Genomic DNA, 14183 nt, shown 5'->3' on the forward strand with positions numbered 1-14183 from the left:
TTAAAAACAAATTTTAGACCCGTATTCTTAAAAACATAAAGTTCAAAGATGGGTAGGTAAAATTCTAGCTCAATCCAGTAAAATGGTTCTTAATAAAGCAACCTTAGCTAGTATGGCTAGTTATCAGATGGAATGTTATATCCCACCAAAAAAGATTACCAGTAAAATTGATGCTCTTTTAAAAGATTTTTGGTGGGGAAAAGAAACTAATTATAAAGGTTATTACTCAAAATCCTATGTCTGCTTATGTAACCAATTAGTAAGGGAGGTTTAGGGTTTGAAATTCGCATAAACTCAGCCCTCATAACTAAATTAGCTTGGAGACTCTTGACAAAACCTAAGGCTCTTTGGGTGACTCAACTAAAACCTAGATATTTTAGGAAAACCTCAGCTTTTAGAGCAAAAACACCCTCTACAAGTTCATGGATTTGGAAATGCATCAACAAAGGAATTAAGCTAGTAGAACAAAATAGCATTTGGGAAATTGAGGATGAGAATAGCGTTAATATATGGGAGGATAACTGGACACCTAACCTAGTAGGTACTCTTACTCAATTCGGAACAACAACCAACTCTTCATTAACCCTTGTAAAGGATCTTATTGACCCTATTACTATTTTTGATTCATGCATCTTTCCCTTTCTCTATAGCTCAACAAATCTGTAATAGGTAGTAACCTGGTAAACAAAGTAGATTCTCTAAGATGGATTCTCACCAAATCTGGAAAATTTACAGTTAAATCAATGTACAATAAGTTAAATGAGAAAACTATAAATAACTATAACTTAGGCCAACCAGATTCTTTTTGAAACATTTATGGGCTTTAGAAATTTCTCAAAGGATTAAGATTTTCGTTTGGAAATGTTTACAAAATGCAGTTTCTACTAATCTTTAAGAAGGATGTAACTCCTACCTGTACATTTGGTTGTATGGAATCTGAATCCATTGAACATCTCTTCTTACATTGTTCATTTGCTAAAGTTTTTTGGGCCACAGATCCATATCCAGTAGAATTAAACTTCAACATTTCTACTACCTTCTTAGATGTCTGTAAAGAATGGATGGGAAAAGATAACCCAACTATTCCTATAGAAATTATTATGAACTTTTGGTAAACATCAGCAATCCCATAATCAACTAGCTTTAGAAATCCAAAGACACTTGGTGTTCTGACATAAGGATAAATACACAGTTCATACTAGACCAACTAAGGTATGGAAATTCTCTAATAATAAATAGCAAGCTCCAGGAGCAGGTCAAAATAAGATTAACCTTGATACAACTTGGATTTCTGTGGATGTTCCAGCAGGTTTCTCTTTAATTTTCAGAAATGCTGCAGGAAATTTCGAACAAGGAAGAGCAGGACCAATTACAACCTCATCTCCAGAAGAAACAGAAGCTCTAGGGCTCCTACAAACAGCTCAGTGGGCTAATGAGGAAAGCCTCTCAAATTTCAGTGTAGAAGGAAACTGCAAAAATCTTTTTGACTATCTGAATGAGATACCGTCTCAAATTACTTGGCAGAATCAAAATATCGTGGATGAAGTTAGAAGAGAGTTTAGTCTTTGTCAAAACTTTCGGGGTTTCTTTTATGTGCCAAAAACAACAAACAATGTAGCTGATATACTGGCTAAGGAAGCTAAATCTTTTAGAAATATTCTCAACTGGAGAAATGAACATTCATCGTGTATTAAATTTGCTTTAGAAGTAGATAAATTAAACGTTCGGGTTGATCCTAATTGCCCAACGTTCGATGGCTCTACTCAACTAGATGTAAGGGTTACTAACTCCCTAAATTAGTCTTTTGAATGCATTTTGACTTACCCAAAAAAAAAAAAGAAAAGAAGAAACTGTGTTCTTATTAAACTGGCTCATAATTCCATAAAATTGAATTCATAGTATCAAACAAGAAAAAACATGTTATATTCATCCATGGGATTAGGCGTTAACAAACACAGCCTTAGAATTTTTATGTTGGATTTACATGTGGAAGGTCGCTTCATGCGTCGAGAACTCACACTATGAAGGGAGGAGACCACAAAAGATGACAACATCCGTCGTTTCACCCACTCATCCATTCACTAATTTTACCTTTTAAGACTTGTGTCTCTGTCAAGTTCTTGATAGTTGTCTTATTATCATTAAACTAATCTTAATTATGTGTACTTATGTTATACATTAGGGACAATTGCATGCAAGCAAACGGCTTTCTAGACATAACAAAGCCATCTTTTCTGGTCATTTTTTAATCTACTCCCTCCGTTCATACTATGTAGTTGGAGTTTTGAGAATTTGTAGCCCTATTAGATAGGCGGATTTTCAATTTCAAGATGTGTTTTTTCATATATTATCCTTATTTATTATAGATAGTTGTCACCATAATTAAGTTAATGTTTCTAATGCTGAAAATTGTACAAAGGGCAAAACAGGAAAGAGGATGGATATGTATGAAATCAAAGTTTTTTTTATTTTAAGAAAAATCCACTTCTCCGCCTATATATTGGGAACGGAGGGAGTATTTGGTAATAGGTGGTTTCCTAGATGTTTGCACGAATTACACGTCCATTTGGATCTTTGTGGAGATTTGGTAACGAGATACAGCGTTACTGATCTGTATAATCCTGCCACAGTAAGGCATAAAGGCTACACAGCAGCCCTTTTGTTTTTGTCTTCAAAAGAAAGAAAATGGCGCCCTTCGTGTCTTCGAATAGGACGCTTAATCTTATTTTAGAGGTATAAATTTCTATTAAAGCGTTTATGTTTTGGACTGATCGAGTATTTTCCAAAAGTATTACAAACTTTTGAAATAATGCACCTAAACCTAAAAAATACCTAATGGCCTTGCATTTCAGCACCCACTTACTTACTCTCGAATCAGCGGGTTGAGGACAGGACAGACCAACTAGTGCGTTTTACTTTGCTTTCTAATTCAAACAACAATCATTGAGGAGACCTTGCAAAAATGACTTGATCAGTTGATTGACCCATCATGGGTAATTTTTTTTAATCCGAGCTAGCCCTTAGCTATTGCAAGTCGTTTAATAAAATTGCCCATCAAAGTAGAGCCAACGTCTCATCATCAAATCATGTGGACAGGAGTGTGGCCAAGCAGGAAAAAATTGTCAACAACTTGTTGTGTGTGTTTTTGCAGTAGTCATGCATTCGCTTTTGGAAAGACAAGTTAACAGAAGCTATAAACTCTTTCGGCTTCATTAGTTAGTTATAAATGCCTTTGTGATGGTTAAGGGTTGAGACAAACTTATATGGACGTCATGGCTGTTGGAAATTTTGGATTAAACCACAGGATGAAAACAGAAATAGAAAATGGTGTATCCCTGATTTCAAGGCTCTTTCGATTCTTTTAGACAATAATTCGACCTTTCCCAATAAATTTGACGAGTACAAACGTTCTCTCGAATTATGCCTTCAGGATTCAATGAAGCCCTAACACCGTAATCGAATTCAAGGATTGTACTTCCTTGACCCGACCAAGAATCACACTGTATAAGGTTCTGATGATGCTTTTCAGAGAAGAAGAAAACAGATTGTTTTTGATGTATTGGAATGGGAGAACATCTTCGCTACTTATAGTGATATTCATGCATGTTGGTAGTGTCGTTTCATCACCAACAGACGCTTCCAAAAGCCATTAATGGTGGCTTATGGGAAGAGACGCGTCTGTTCAATTTTGAATGGAAACTTCTAGGTTTTACAAAGTAAAACCAGAAAAAAAATTCCACGAGACGCTATCTCGAATTCTGTTAGGGACCGTTGCCCCCTAGATCCCCATAACCTGACCGGTCAGGTCGATCACCGTATAACTCTGCGTAGCGGCAAACCTTGAAAATATCCAACAATGACATCCTTTTATTTGTTTTTTTTTTCCTTCATATGGCCTAAAGGTTGTATCCCGGTATCAGCTTCCTACGCCACCGAAACCTCTTTTAGGAGCTAGCTAGGCCATGATCCTCACGTTTTGAGACCTTCTTCTTGCTACCACTTTTGCTCGAGACTGCTGTTTGCTTTTTATTATGGAGATTGGGATATTCTTTAGGCGCAAAATTATATTCGCTTCGCCAAAGTTAGGATTTGTTGCCCGCACGCACTCGAAATCGAAAGGGTGCGGTGAGGGCCCATCAGGCTTGAAAGTGTTTGCATAAGTTCATGTAAGTTTAATATTTGGTTGTGTCTGATCTGCGGAGTATGTCTCATTGAATTTAGTTCGGATAAATATAGATTGGTGTCCCTGGGTGATGATCCCAGTAATCCGAATTCAAAACTTATTAGTGTCAAATTTGTTACCCTAAACTAAGCACCACGTCCTAAAAGGAGTAAGAAAGTTTAAAATTTAAATGTCACGAGTGCACGACACAAGTTTTTCTTCGGAGCCACACCTCTCCAACCGTACACGTCTAGTTTTATTAATTAACCGCAGAACCCCAAAAACAGTTTCAGAGTACGATTTTTCTCCCACTCACTCGTACAAGTCAATTCAAGTCAACACTGTTAAAGTCTCTTTTTCATTTCCAAAAAGCAGTCTACCAGACCACCAATATCTGGTGTTTCATGACCCACACTTTTACCATGACCCCAGTTATCATCAACATTAATCATCACACCATTCAAAAAATCAACGGTCTCTGAATTGACCAAAGACCCTCAAAGCAGCGTCGGCTACATCCAGTCAGTGTGCCATTAGCTCATCAAAACTCCTCGTAAGTTGTGCTGTAATTTTCATTGTTCACTGATTTTGTCATTTTCCCTCCATTAAAAAACCCCCACAATCTGGCTTTATCAGAAACATACCTACAGCTATCACAATCACCGTTCCTCCATCCATTAAATTTAAATCTATCCATCTCCAGAACTAATTCTTTGTTCTTACTCCACTCATCTTCTCCACCCGCACGAGTAAACCTTTCAGCAGTTTTCTAATACATGAACCCTGAACTGGGGTTCTTAAATTAGTTACTGATAATAAATAAAACAAACACAACCAACGACCACGTTTATTATTCAGTTTTTCGAAAAGTTGTGCATTTAGTTAGTTTTTCTCTCTCTTTCACTCTGTAAAAACTCCTCCTCTTCGGGTTTGATTTATCTCTGTCTCTCTCCATATTCATTACTTCTGTGAATCTTCTTCTGTCTCGAGAACTCCGCACAGAAGAATTTTCTTCGCAAACGTCAAGAAATATTCAATGAATTAATTAATCAAATACTAAGTTCGATGAATCGGTTGAAATCCTCATCTTTTTAGCTTAATTAGTAGTAGTATTTCTCGTCACAAGTTTCGTTGTAGGATAGTAGTAGTAGAAGAAAGGAAATCGGATCTACTGAAAAAAGGAATTCAGTCTTTGAAGCATTCTCTCAGAATCTGGTTGGTTCGTTCTTCCAGGTAAGAAATTCACAACTTTTAATCTTTTCGTGGACTGATTATGTTGGTTCGAGGGTTTTGATGATGTTGTACGTAGATTGTAGCAATGAGTTGAAAATGATCGTGTTCTGTAGTTTCAGAGTAAACATTTCTACTCTATTGACGATGATTGATGAAAGTACAGAAGTGAAACGATTCTGAGTTCTAACTTTTGTTTCTTTTTAACTGGCAAACTTTTTTACACATAATGATGGTTTCAGATTCTGATTCCCCAAAAGATGGTCTTCATGATAATTCTGTGTACAGTGACTGAATTTTGAAATTATCTTCCTTTCAACAAAATTAAATTCATAAAATTCGAATTCAATTTTCATTTTCATTTGATTTCTCATTTTTTGAAGCATTTTGCTTTACTTCTAGATGATAATGATAATACTATCTTCTCCTCACCTTCTTTATATTTTTTTAAAATGGAAAATGAAAATATTTAATTTTGTATGGGGTTTTTTGTGATTAAAATAATGGTTGTTGGTGATCCAACAAGACCCATGGTTTAGAGTACCCTAAAGGGTAAACATCATAGTTGTTAATTACATTATTTAATAATCTATTTCTTGGGTCCCACTTGAAAATAATTGTCTTTTACTATAACAAAAAACAATTTGTTGTTGCTTTACGTGAGGACTCCACTGAATGATAATCCAAATCAATCCCATACTGCAAAATCTTTTAACAGCACCAATTAGTTAGTTGAGTGGAAGAAGGTTAGAAGAAGCTTCATCCTTGGATTTAGTTAGGTCAGTCAGTCAAACATCAGTCACAAATATTTCTTTAAGAGTCGTGATAGAGTCTGACTTAGATTTCAGCTGAGCTTGGATACACCTTAAGAAGTAACTTCTGGCGGCATTAAGTTTAAAAGTCGGATGTTCGATTAGTAACAAAATTTTCCAATAGAATTATCTTTTTGTAAAGCATATTATTTTGCTTCTGATCTGAAAACTACTTTGTTGCCAAACTGGCTATAGGTGAAGAAAAAAAGTTACTGTAAGGTAACTTTGGGTAATAGGGTGTGTGACTTCACTTCCTTCATACTGAGGTTGGTATCTAGTTTGTTGGCATGGGCCTAGTATTTCCCAACACTAAAAGTAAATGGTTTGTGAAGAAAATAGTACCAAGTTTGGAAAAGGATCCTTAGATTCCTGTTAGCAATTATTTTGTATCATTGTATGTTTTTAGTAACAGTGACAAGTTGCTACTGTATCTGATTGATATGTTTCTGGATGGATCCAATTCACCAAGTAATTGCAATTTTTAAAAAGGTATTTTATGTACAGAAATCTGTCACATGAAGTCTGTCTAAACATGTAATCTAGTTTGTTCTTTTTGTGTTTGTGGTTAGAATTGCAAGCTTAGTTTTGCAAAACACTACTAAACACAGTAATTTCTTATCTTCTCTTGTTTTCTTTTTCATCTTTTAGATGCTGCATTGTATGTGATGTGAAGATGCATTTTGTCTTTAGCCGACTGTGGCCGGCTGTCATTTGGGTTTTTAGCTTTTTGGACGGTTTGTTAGCAAAGGTTCTTACTTTATAATTTAGCCATATTGGTTGAACTACAATAGACTAATTGGTGTTGTGAGGGCTCAGTTGAACCTAAATTCTGATTAAGCTTTATTTTCTTATATATATAGTGTAACTGTAGTGTAAGAATAAGTCCTGCGTTGAGGTTAAAAGACAAGTAATATTCCTATCACATGCAACATAAGCATAAATTTGTCACAGCATGTACTTTAATCTCAAACAAATGTTTGGATAGTTTATCTTATAATTAATGGTTTCTTTAAATATGTAAACAGTCTACTAATTTTTTGTTGCAGGTCTTTTCGGTTATCGAATGTGAAGTGATTGTTTCACCATCGTCTTTCGCGATGTCGAAAGGTTCCTCCGTGTTTCGCCGCTCTTTCCTTCTTTTAGCTACCTTTTCATTGCTCTTTCATTTCTCTCTCTCAAAAGTGTTAACCGTTGAAATTCAAGCCCTCTTAGAATTCAAAACACAGTTACAGGATCCCTCAAATTCTTTAGCAACATGGAAAGCAGACTCACCAGATTCTCCATGTGATTTCGAGGGTGTCTCATGTGATTTGAACTCTCGTCGAGTCACAGGGATCTCTCTTGAAAGCAAATCCCTCTCGGGAGAGATATCATCATCTATATGTGTTCTTCAAAATTTGACATCTCTTGTATTGGCTTCAAATTCTTTCTCTGGTGAACTTCCTTCCGAGTTTATCAAATGCAGTAATCTTCAAACTCTCAATCTCACAGAAAATAACCTCAACGGCACAATTCCTGATCTTTCTGCTTTGACAAACTTGGAAGTTCTTGATTTATCTGAGAACTACTTTTCCGGTAAGCTTCCTGATTGGGCTGGGAAGTTAACTGGATTAACTTCATTGAGTTTTGGCCAAAATAACTTTGATGAGGGTGAAATTCCTGAAAACCTTGGAAATTTGAAGAAGTTAACCTATATCGTTTTGGCTGGCTGCAATTTGATTGGTACCATCCCAGACTCGATTTTCCAGCTAAAATCTTTGGGCACATTTGATTTCTCGGCTAACAAGCTGTCAGGGAGTTTCCCCAAAGCCATTACCACATTGCCAAATTTGTACAAGATTGAACTTTATGTGAACAACTTTACAGGAGAAGTCCCATCAGAAATTGCAAGTCTCACCCTTCTCCGCGAATTTGATATTTCTAGGAACCAATTATCTGGAAAATTGCCTGCTGAACTTGGTAACCTGAAGAACTTGGTGGTCTTCCAATTGTATGGTAACAACTTTTCAGGAGAATTTCCTCAAGGTTTTGGAGATTTAAAGCATCTTGAAGTATTCTCCATCTACGGAAACAAATTCACAGGAAAATTTCCAGCAAATTTTGGTCGGTTTTCGCCAATGACCAGCTTAGATATATCTGAGAACAAGTTTTCTGGTGAATTCCCTCAGTACTTATGTGAAAACAGGAAGTTGCAGTACTTGCTTGCTTTGGATAACAACTTCAGTGGGGAACTTTCTGATTCTTATGCGGAATGCAAGACTTTGCTGAGATTAAGAATTAATAAAAATGACTTGTATGGTAGCATTCCAAGTGGGGTCTGGGGATTACCTTCTGCAAATATCATTGATTTCAGTGACAACAGATTTACTGGAGGAATTTCTTCAGAGATTGGTCTGTCTGTGAAGTTGGGTCAGTTGTTTTTGCAAAATAACAAGTTTTCAGGGGAGCTTCCATCTGACATCGGCAAGCTTACTACCTTAGATAGATTAGATGCAAATAAGAATTCTATCTCTGGTAAGATTCCGTCTGAAATAAAAAATCTGAAGAAATTAACGGCATTGCATTTGGAGGAGAATTTATTAACAGGACCTATACCGAAAGAACTCGGTGAGTGTATCAAGTTGGTAGATCTAAATCTTGCTTCAAATTCTCTTACTGGTGACATTCCTTCATCAGTTGCACATATGAGCAGTTTGAATTCCTTAAACTTATCGAGAAACAAGCTTACTGGAGTGATTCCTGGAAATTTAGATACATTGAAGCTGAGTTCGATTGATTTGTCTCATAATCAGTTAACAGGGATAGTTCCTAATGATCTGGTAATGATGGGTGGAGAGCAAGCATTTACTGGTAATGGAGGCCTTTGTATTGACCAGAAATTTGAGAATCAGATTGGTTCTGGATTTAGTGTCTGCAGTGGAAGTCATGATTACAAGAAGCATGCCGCAAATAAGCTTGTGCTGTATTTAATTATAGCGACAGCTTTGGTTATCATATTAGCTGGGCTACTGCTTGTGAGTTACAGGAACTACAAGTACAATGAATCTCGCATGCAAAATGATATAGAAGGTGGAGTTGAAAAAGACCCGTGTTGGAAACTAGAGTCATTCCACCAAACTGAATTCGATGCAGATGAGATTTCTAACTTGGAAGGGGCAACACTGCTAGGCAGTGGAAGTACTGGAAAAGTTTATCGATTAGATTTGAAGAAAAGCGGTGCAACAGTGGCTGTAAAGCAAATATGGAAGGGAAAGGAAGTGAAAGTTTTGACATCTGAAATGGATATTCTTGGAAAGGTTCGACATAAAAATATACTTAAGCTTTATGCTTGTTTGATGAAAGGAGGTTCTCATTTCTTGGTTCTCGAGTATATGGCTAATGGAAATCTGTTTCAAGCTCTTCGCCGAGAAATCAAGGGTGGGAAACCAGAGTTGGATTGGACTCGAAGACATAGAATTGCGTTGGGTGCTGCCAAGGGAATTGCATATCTTCATCATGATTGTTCACCAGCTGTTATTCACAGGGATATAAAATCGACAAATATTTTACTTGATGAGGAATTTGAACCCAAGATTGCTGATTTTGGAATTGCCAAAATTGTTGAAGAAACTTCCAAAGTATTGGATTCAAACTGCTTCGCTGGTACTCATGGATACATTGCTCCTGGTAAGTTTGAAACTTGTATTCCTCTACTTGGAACTAATACTTAGACATTAAAGAATTTCTTTTCTGGGAAGAGACTAATCTGTTTACTGCTGTTTTCAGAACTCGCATATTCACTGAAAGTGACCGAAAAGAGTGATGTCTATAGCTTTGGTGTTGTGTTACTAGAACTAGTAACAGGCAAGAGTCCAGTCGAAGCCGAGTTTGGTGAAGAAAGAGATATTGTTTACTGGGTTTCAACTCATCTGAGCTCCTTAGATGATACAATCAAAGTTCTTGATCCCAGAGTTTCAAGCTCGTTAGAAGATGAGATGATTAAGGTCCTACAAATAGCTGTTCTGTGCACAACCAAGCTTCCAAATTTACGTCCGAATATGAGAGAAGTAGTGAAGATGCTCGTCGATGCTGATCCTTGCTATGCTTGCAACACACTGAAAATTCAAGAGAAATGTTGATAATTTTATGTTTGCAGAGAATCTCTGATCACGAGTATAGGTTCTGTGATTAGAAATTCTCTTGCTATATATAGTTTGCTTCCTAGGTACATGTTCTTGTGATCCTATATATGATCAGGGAATTACTATATTACGGTTAGATAACTAAATTTCTATGAATACGATTGCCTTGTTATGAAGAAAAGTATGGTGTTTTGCTGGTCTTCTGATAGACGCATTTATGTGTCTAATATAGCTCATTTGTATATATTGTTAGTGCTCAATTTTGTACTTATTTGGTTATTTTATTTATTTGTAGGTGTTTTTAGAAGAATAAGGATTTGCGGCGAAATTGGCTGAAAATGCGGCGTTTGGACCTCCGTTGATAGAGTACCGGAAGTACCCCAGAAATACCCCGGAGGAACCCCGGAAAAAGTGCGGAAAATGCCCCAGAGGACACTTGCTATACGGATCCTTGATTTTGGATAAGGGGTAACCTAATTACTAAGGGGTGACCCATTTCCAGGCAGCTGCTAAAGGGAGACCAGCCACAGATAAGGGGAGGTCAACTTCTCAAATTTAAAAGCAAATTTTGGCGGGAAAATGCATGCATCGTCTGGCAGATTTTGGTTCGATTATTGGAGGAGTTTTAATGCGATTAAACACCGGAAATCAGTTGGGATAATCCTGTTAGACCTAAACAGACCCTATGCAAGTGATTGGGCTGATCGAATTGGGCTGGAATGTCCGTGAGAAGCGATCAAAGTCCAAACAGAATATGTGTTCTCTGTGAAGTTTTCAAATATATTTAGAGATTCTGGGAGAGTTTTACGTTGAAGTAAAGTGTATCTAGTCTTGTTTAAGGATTAGGAGAATTTTGGAGCGTAAGAAATTTCCAGAAGACGCGTACAAAGCAACAGAAAAGAGATTTCTCTCTCAACTGCACGTGAAGAAAAAAGGGAGATAAACTCGGATTTAATCGAGTTATTTGGACTCTATTGGTATATAAAGGCTGGTGGGAAGTGAGAGAAAGTTTTATCAAGAGTTAGGGGTCGATTGGGAGGCCAGCAGAGAGGCGCAGGAGGAGTTGCAGGAATTGTACCTGCTGCTGCTGCTGCCATTAACAAAGCTCGAAGAACACGAAGAACACACCAGCATAGACAGTCGTTTATCAACAGTGTCAACGACTAGCGTCCGAGGGTCTTAAAACAGCAGCGTCAACAGCAGCCGTGAGGTATCGTTTTTACAGCAGTGGTATTCTATCGTTCTTCTCTGGACGCTTAAAGAGGGTCGTAGTTTCACTGTATTATATTTTTCACTCTTTTAATCATATTTTGAGCATCAAGTATGTATTTTAAGAACATGATTATTATGAGTAGCTAAACCCCAATACTGGGATGATGGAGGAAGCTGTTTTTCAGCCATGTGGTTATTTAAATAATTCTTAATTCACTTTTTGCACCGATTTTAATTGATTTATGATTTCAATTAATTACTTGTGATTTTGTTTGATGGAACATGCTTAGTCCTAGGGATTCTTGATGTTCCATGCTTATCATATACAAGTAATATTTTATGGAATCTAATTTGGCAAAGATAGAGTTAATACTTGTTTTATTTTGAGCTATAATCGCCTAGAATTATTTTCTGAGCCACTTGAATATGAAACACATTGGAATCCTGAGTCCTGGTTCCTCTTGATCTTGTGACAAATTTTGTACATATTTTTGTTTTTAAATCTATTCAAGTCCGAGCATCGAATCCTTATTTACCGCAATCGAATTACTATAACAAAATGGCGCCGCTGCCGGGGACTTGTATATAGATTTGTTTTTAATTTTAATTTTTTATTTATTTATTATTATTTGTTCCTTTTTACGTTTCTTTTTGTGTCTTTGATTTACAGGTTCGAAGTGGAATACTAAGGACTTGGGAACAAAAAGCTTAAAGCTAAAAGCTAAAAGCTAAAAGAGAAGAGAAAAAAGACATAATTTTTTTTTTAGGATTTAATTTTATTTTTATTATTATTTTTATTTATTTTTGTATATAGCTTTTATATATTTTTTTTAGAATTTGTAAATAGGCTTTATTTTTCATAATTTTTGTAATTTTTGGACTTTTTATTTGGACTTTATTCTGGACTTTGGACATTATTTTTAAAAACCCTACGGAAGGGTTATAAATTAAAAAAAAATTAAATACAAACTGTTTGCAGGGAAGGACGACGATTACTATATCGTCTCGGCCCCTCGGGTTCGCACACGGCATAGGAGTCGTGGCCCGAGTCGACAACAACGGTTCATCGCCCGTCTGGTACGGGAGGTAAGTCCAATCGAAACACCCGCGAATCTCCTGCAAGCGGGTTACTGTCTGCCTTAAGGTGATAATTGTTTGAGGACGAACCGGACTGTTTTTAATTTCCTAGTAAAGGGCAAGGCCTGGCCTAAACAAGATAAGGACTCGGATTTCATCACCGTTTCCTTCTTGCCCGCCTTAGGAAAACGAAACCAAACGCGAACCTAAGCCTAAAATATTGAATAGAACGAGACCAATAGGGTAACGAGCTTAATAGGAAACTCGTTCGAAAAATATTGGTTGCTCTTTAAGCACATTTCAAAGTTCATGATGGTTTCTGTGAGTTGAATGCGTGACTGCGCCGCCTTGTGATAGCGGTGAGGCCTTGGGTATCAAAGCTCCACTGAGCTTCCCTCGCCTCGATTCAACTTACATTAGCTCGGATTGATTCCAGAGGGGTGTGCTCAAATTGTAACGAATTCCTTTTCGAAGGAATAGAAGCTGGTCTAGAAAACAATCTAAGTGGAGCCATCATGCTTTTTTTTTGCTAGATTCTATAGGTTTGATTTGGTCGAGTCAGCCTTGTTTGTGATTGTGTAGAATTCCCTTGCAATTAAGAATGTCGAACTGGTATGATAGAAGCCAATACAATGAGTATCGACCTGAATTTGAATATGGACATCATCCTTTTTATGACCATGTTGGGAATAGTGGTTGGGAACACCATCCTTTGGAAGGATATGGGTCATACCCTGGTGAGCCCAATTACTATCCACACATGCATCAGTCTTACGAGCAAGAAGATTATAGTACTAGTTCTTCGTCTCTAGAGGATACAATCAAACTATTGAAAAGTAGTCATTTTTATGATCCTTCTGATAATTCCTCTTTACTAGAGTCAACACGTAAATTAGCTGAGTCAACACGTAAGTTAGCAGAAATGAATAACTTAGTTTTTGATGAAAGAGAACTTTCTATAGAGGAATCCCTCAAGTTGATGGCTGAGACGAACGAAAGACTTGCTCGAAATAATCTAAATTTCCAAAATGGTGTTTCTAATTTTACCCTTGATATCAATAGTGAATATTTGCCTAATTTAGAGGACGAGGTTAGAATAAAAGACACTACTTATTTAGATAAGGTTCAATCATTTTCGTACTATGATGATGAGGATAGCAGTAATGAAGAATCTGAAATATGTAGGCATAGTGATCAGGAGTCTAGTAATCCAATTGAGCTGTATAGTGATTATATTATTTCTAGTTCAAATCCAAATAATTTTTATGATTATTCACCTATTCAAAAGGACGAGGATTTGATTAGGGATACCACCGTTTTAGACGATGTAGTATTTCCTATTTACGAAGCCGATAAAGGTTTAGAGGAACCGGTTTATCTTGAGACTACTGTTTTCGAATCGAACGATTTAGAAACTGTAATCGATGATGGTTTCGAGGAACGGTTTTACCCTGAGAATACTGTTTCAGAGTCGTACGATTTAGAAACAATAGTCTTAGATGAACTCGTAGATATTAATGAGGATACACCGCGAGATTACAACTTAGAAGAATCAATTGCCCATTTTCA

At 36.7% G+C, this 14183-nt stretch overlaps 1 protein-coding gene across 2 annotated transcripts; it reads left to right on the forward strand.

Annotated features, from left to right (window-relative positions):
• The first annotated feature begins 4836 nt into the window (after positions 1-4836).
• Positions 4837-10569, forward strand: LOC113306588 (receptor protein-tyrosine kinase CEPR2-like). Of its 2 annotated transcripts, XM_026555518.1 has the most exons (4): positions 4837-5395; positions 6853-6952; positions 7251-9870; positions 9970-10569. In XM_026555518.1, the coding sequence occupies exons 2-4, from the start codon at positions 6878-6880 to the stop codon at positions 10320-10322; spliced, it is 3048 nt and encodes a 1015-aa protein (XP_026411303.1). In that variant the 5' UTR covers positions 4837-5395; positions 6853-6877; the 3' UTR covers positions 10323-10569. The 2 variants fall into 2 exon arrangements, with proteins under 2 accessions (XP_026411303.1, XP_026411304.1); XM_026555519.1 differs by lacking the exon at positions 6853-6952 and having other exon boundaries at positions 4841-5395; positions 9970-10446.
• The last annotated feature ends 3614 nt before the right edge of the window (positions 10570-14183 follow it).

This window comes from Papaver somniferum, chromosome 8, assembly GCF_003573695.1.
Source record: "Papaver somniferum cultivar HN1 chromosome 8, ASM357369v1, whole genome shotgun sequence".
Taxonomy (NCBI): domain Eukaryota; kingdom Viridiplantae; phylum Streptophyta; class Magnoliopsida; order Ranunculales; family Papaveraceae; genus Papaver; species Papaver somniferum.

Excerpts from the sequence above, each read along its gene's own strand:
- LOC113306588 (XM_026555518.1), top strand. The coding sequence starts at position 6,878 with ATGCATTTTGTCTTTAGCCGACTGTGGCCGGCTGTCATTTGGGTTTTT. Across the intron at positions 6,953-7,250 it reads TGGACGGTTTGTTAGCAAAG|GTCTTTTCGGTTATCGAATG; the intron begins GTTCTTACTTTA and ends TTTTTGTTGCAG. Across the intron at positions 9,871-9,969 it reads TCATGGATACATTGCTCCTG|AACTCGCATATTCACTGAAA; the intron begins GTAAGTTTGAAA and ends TGCTGTTTTCAG.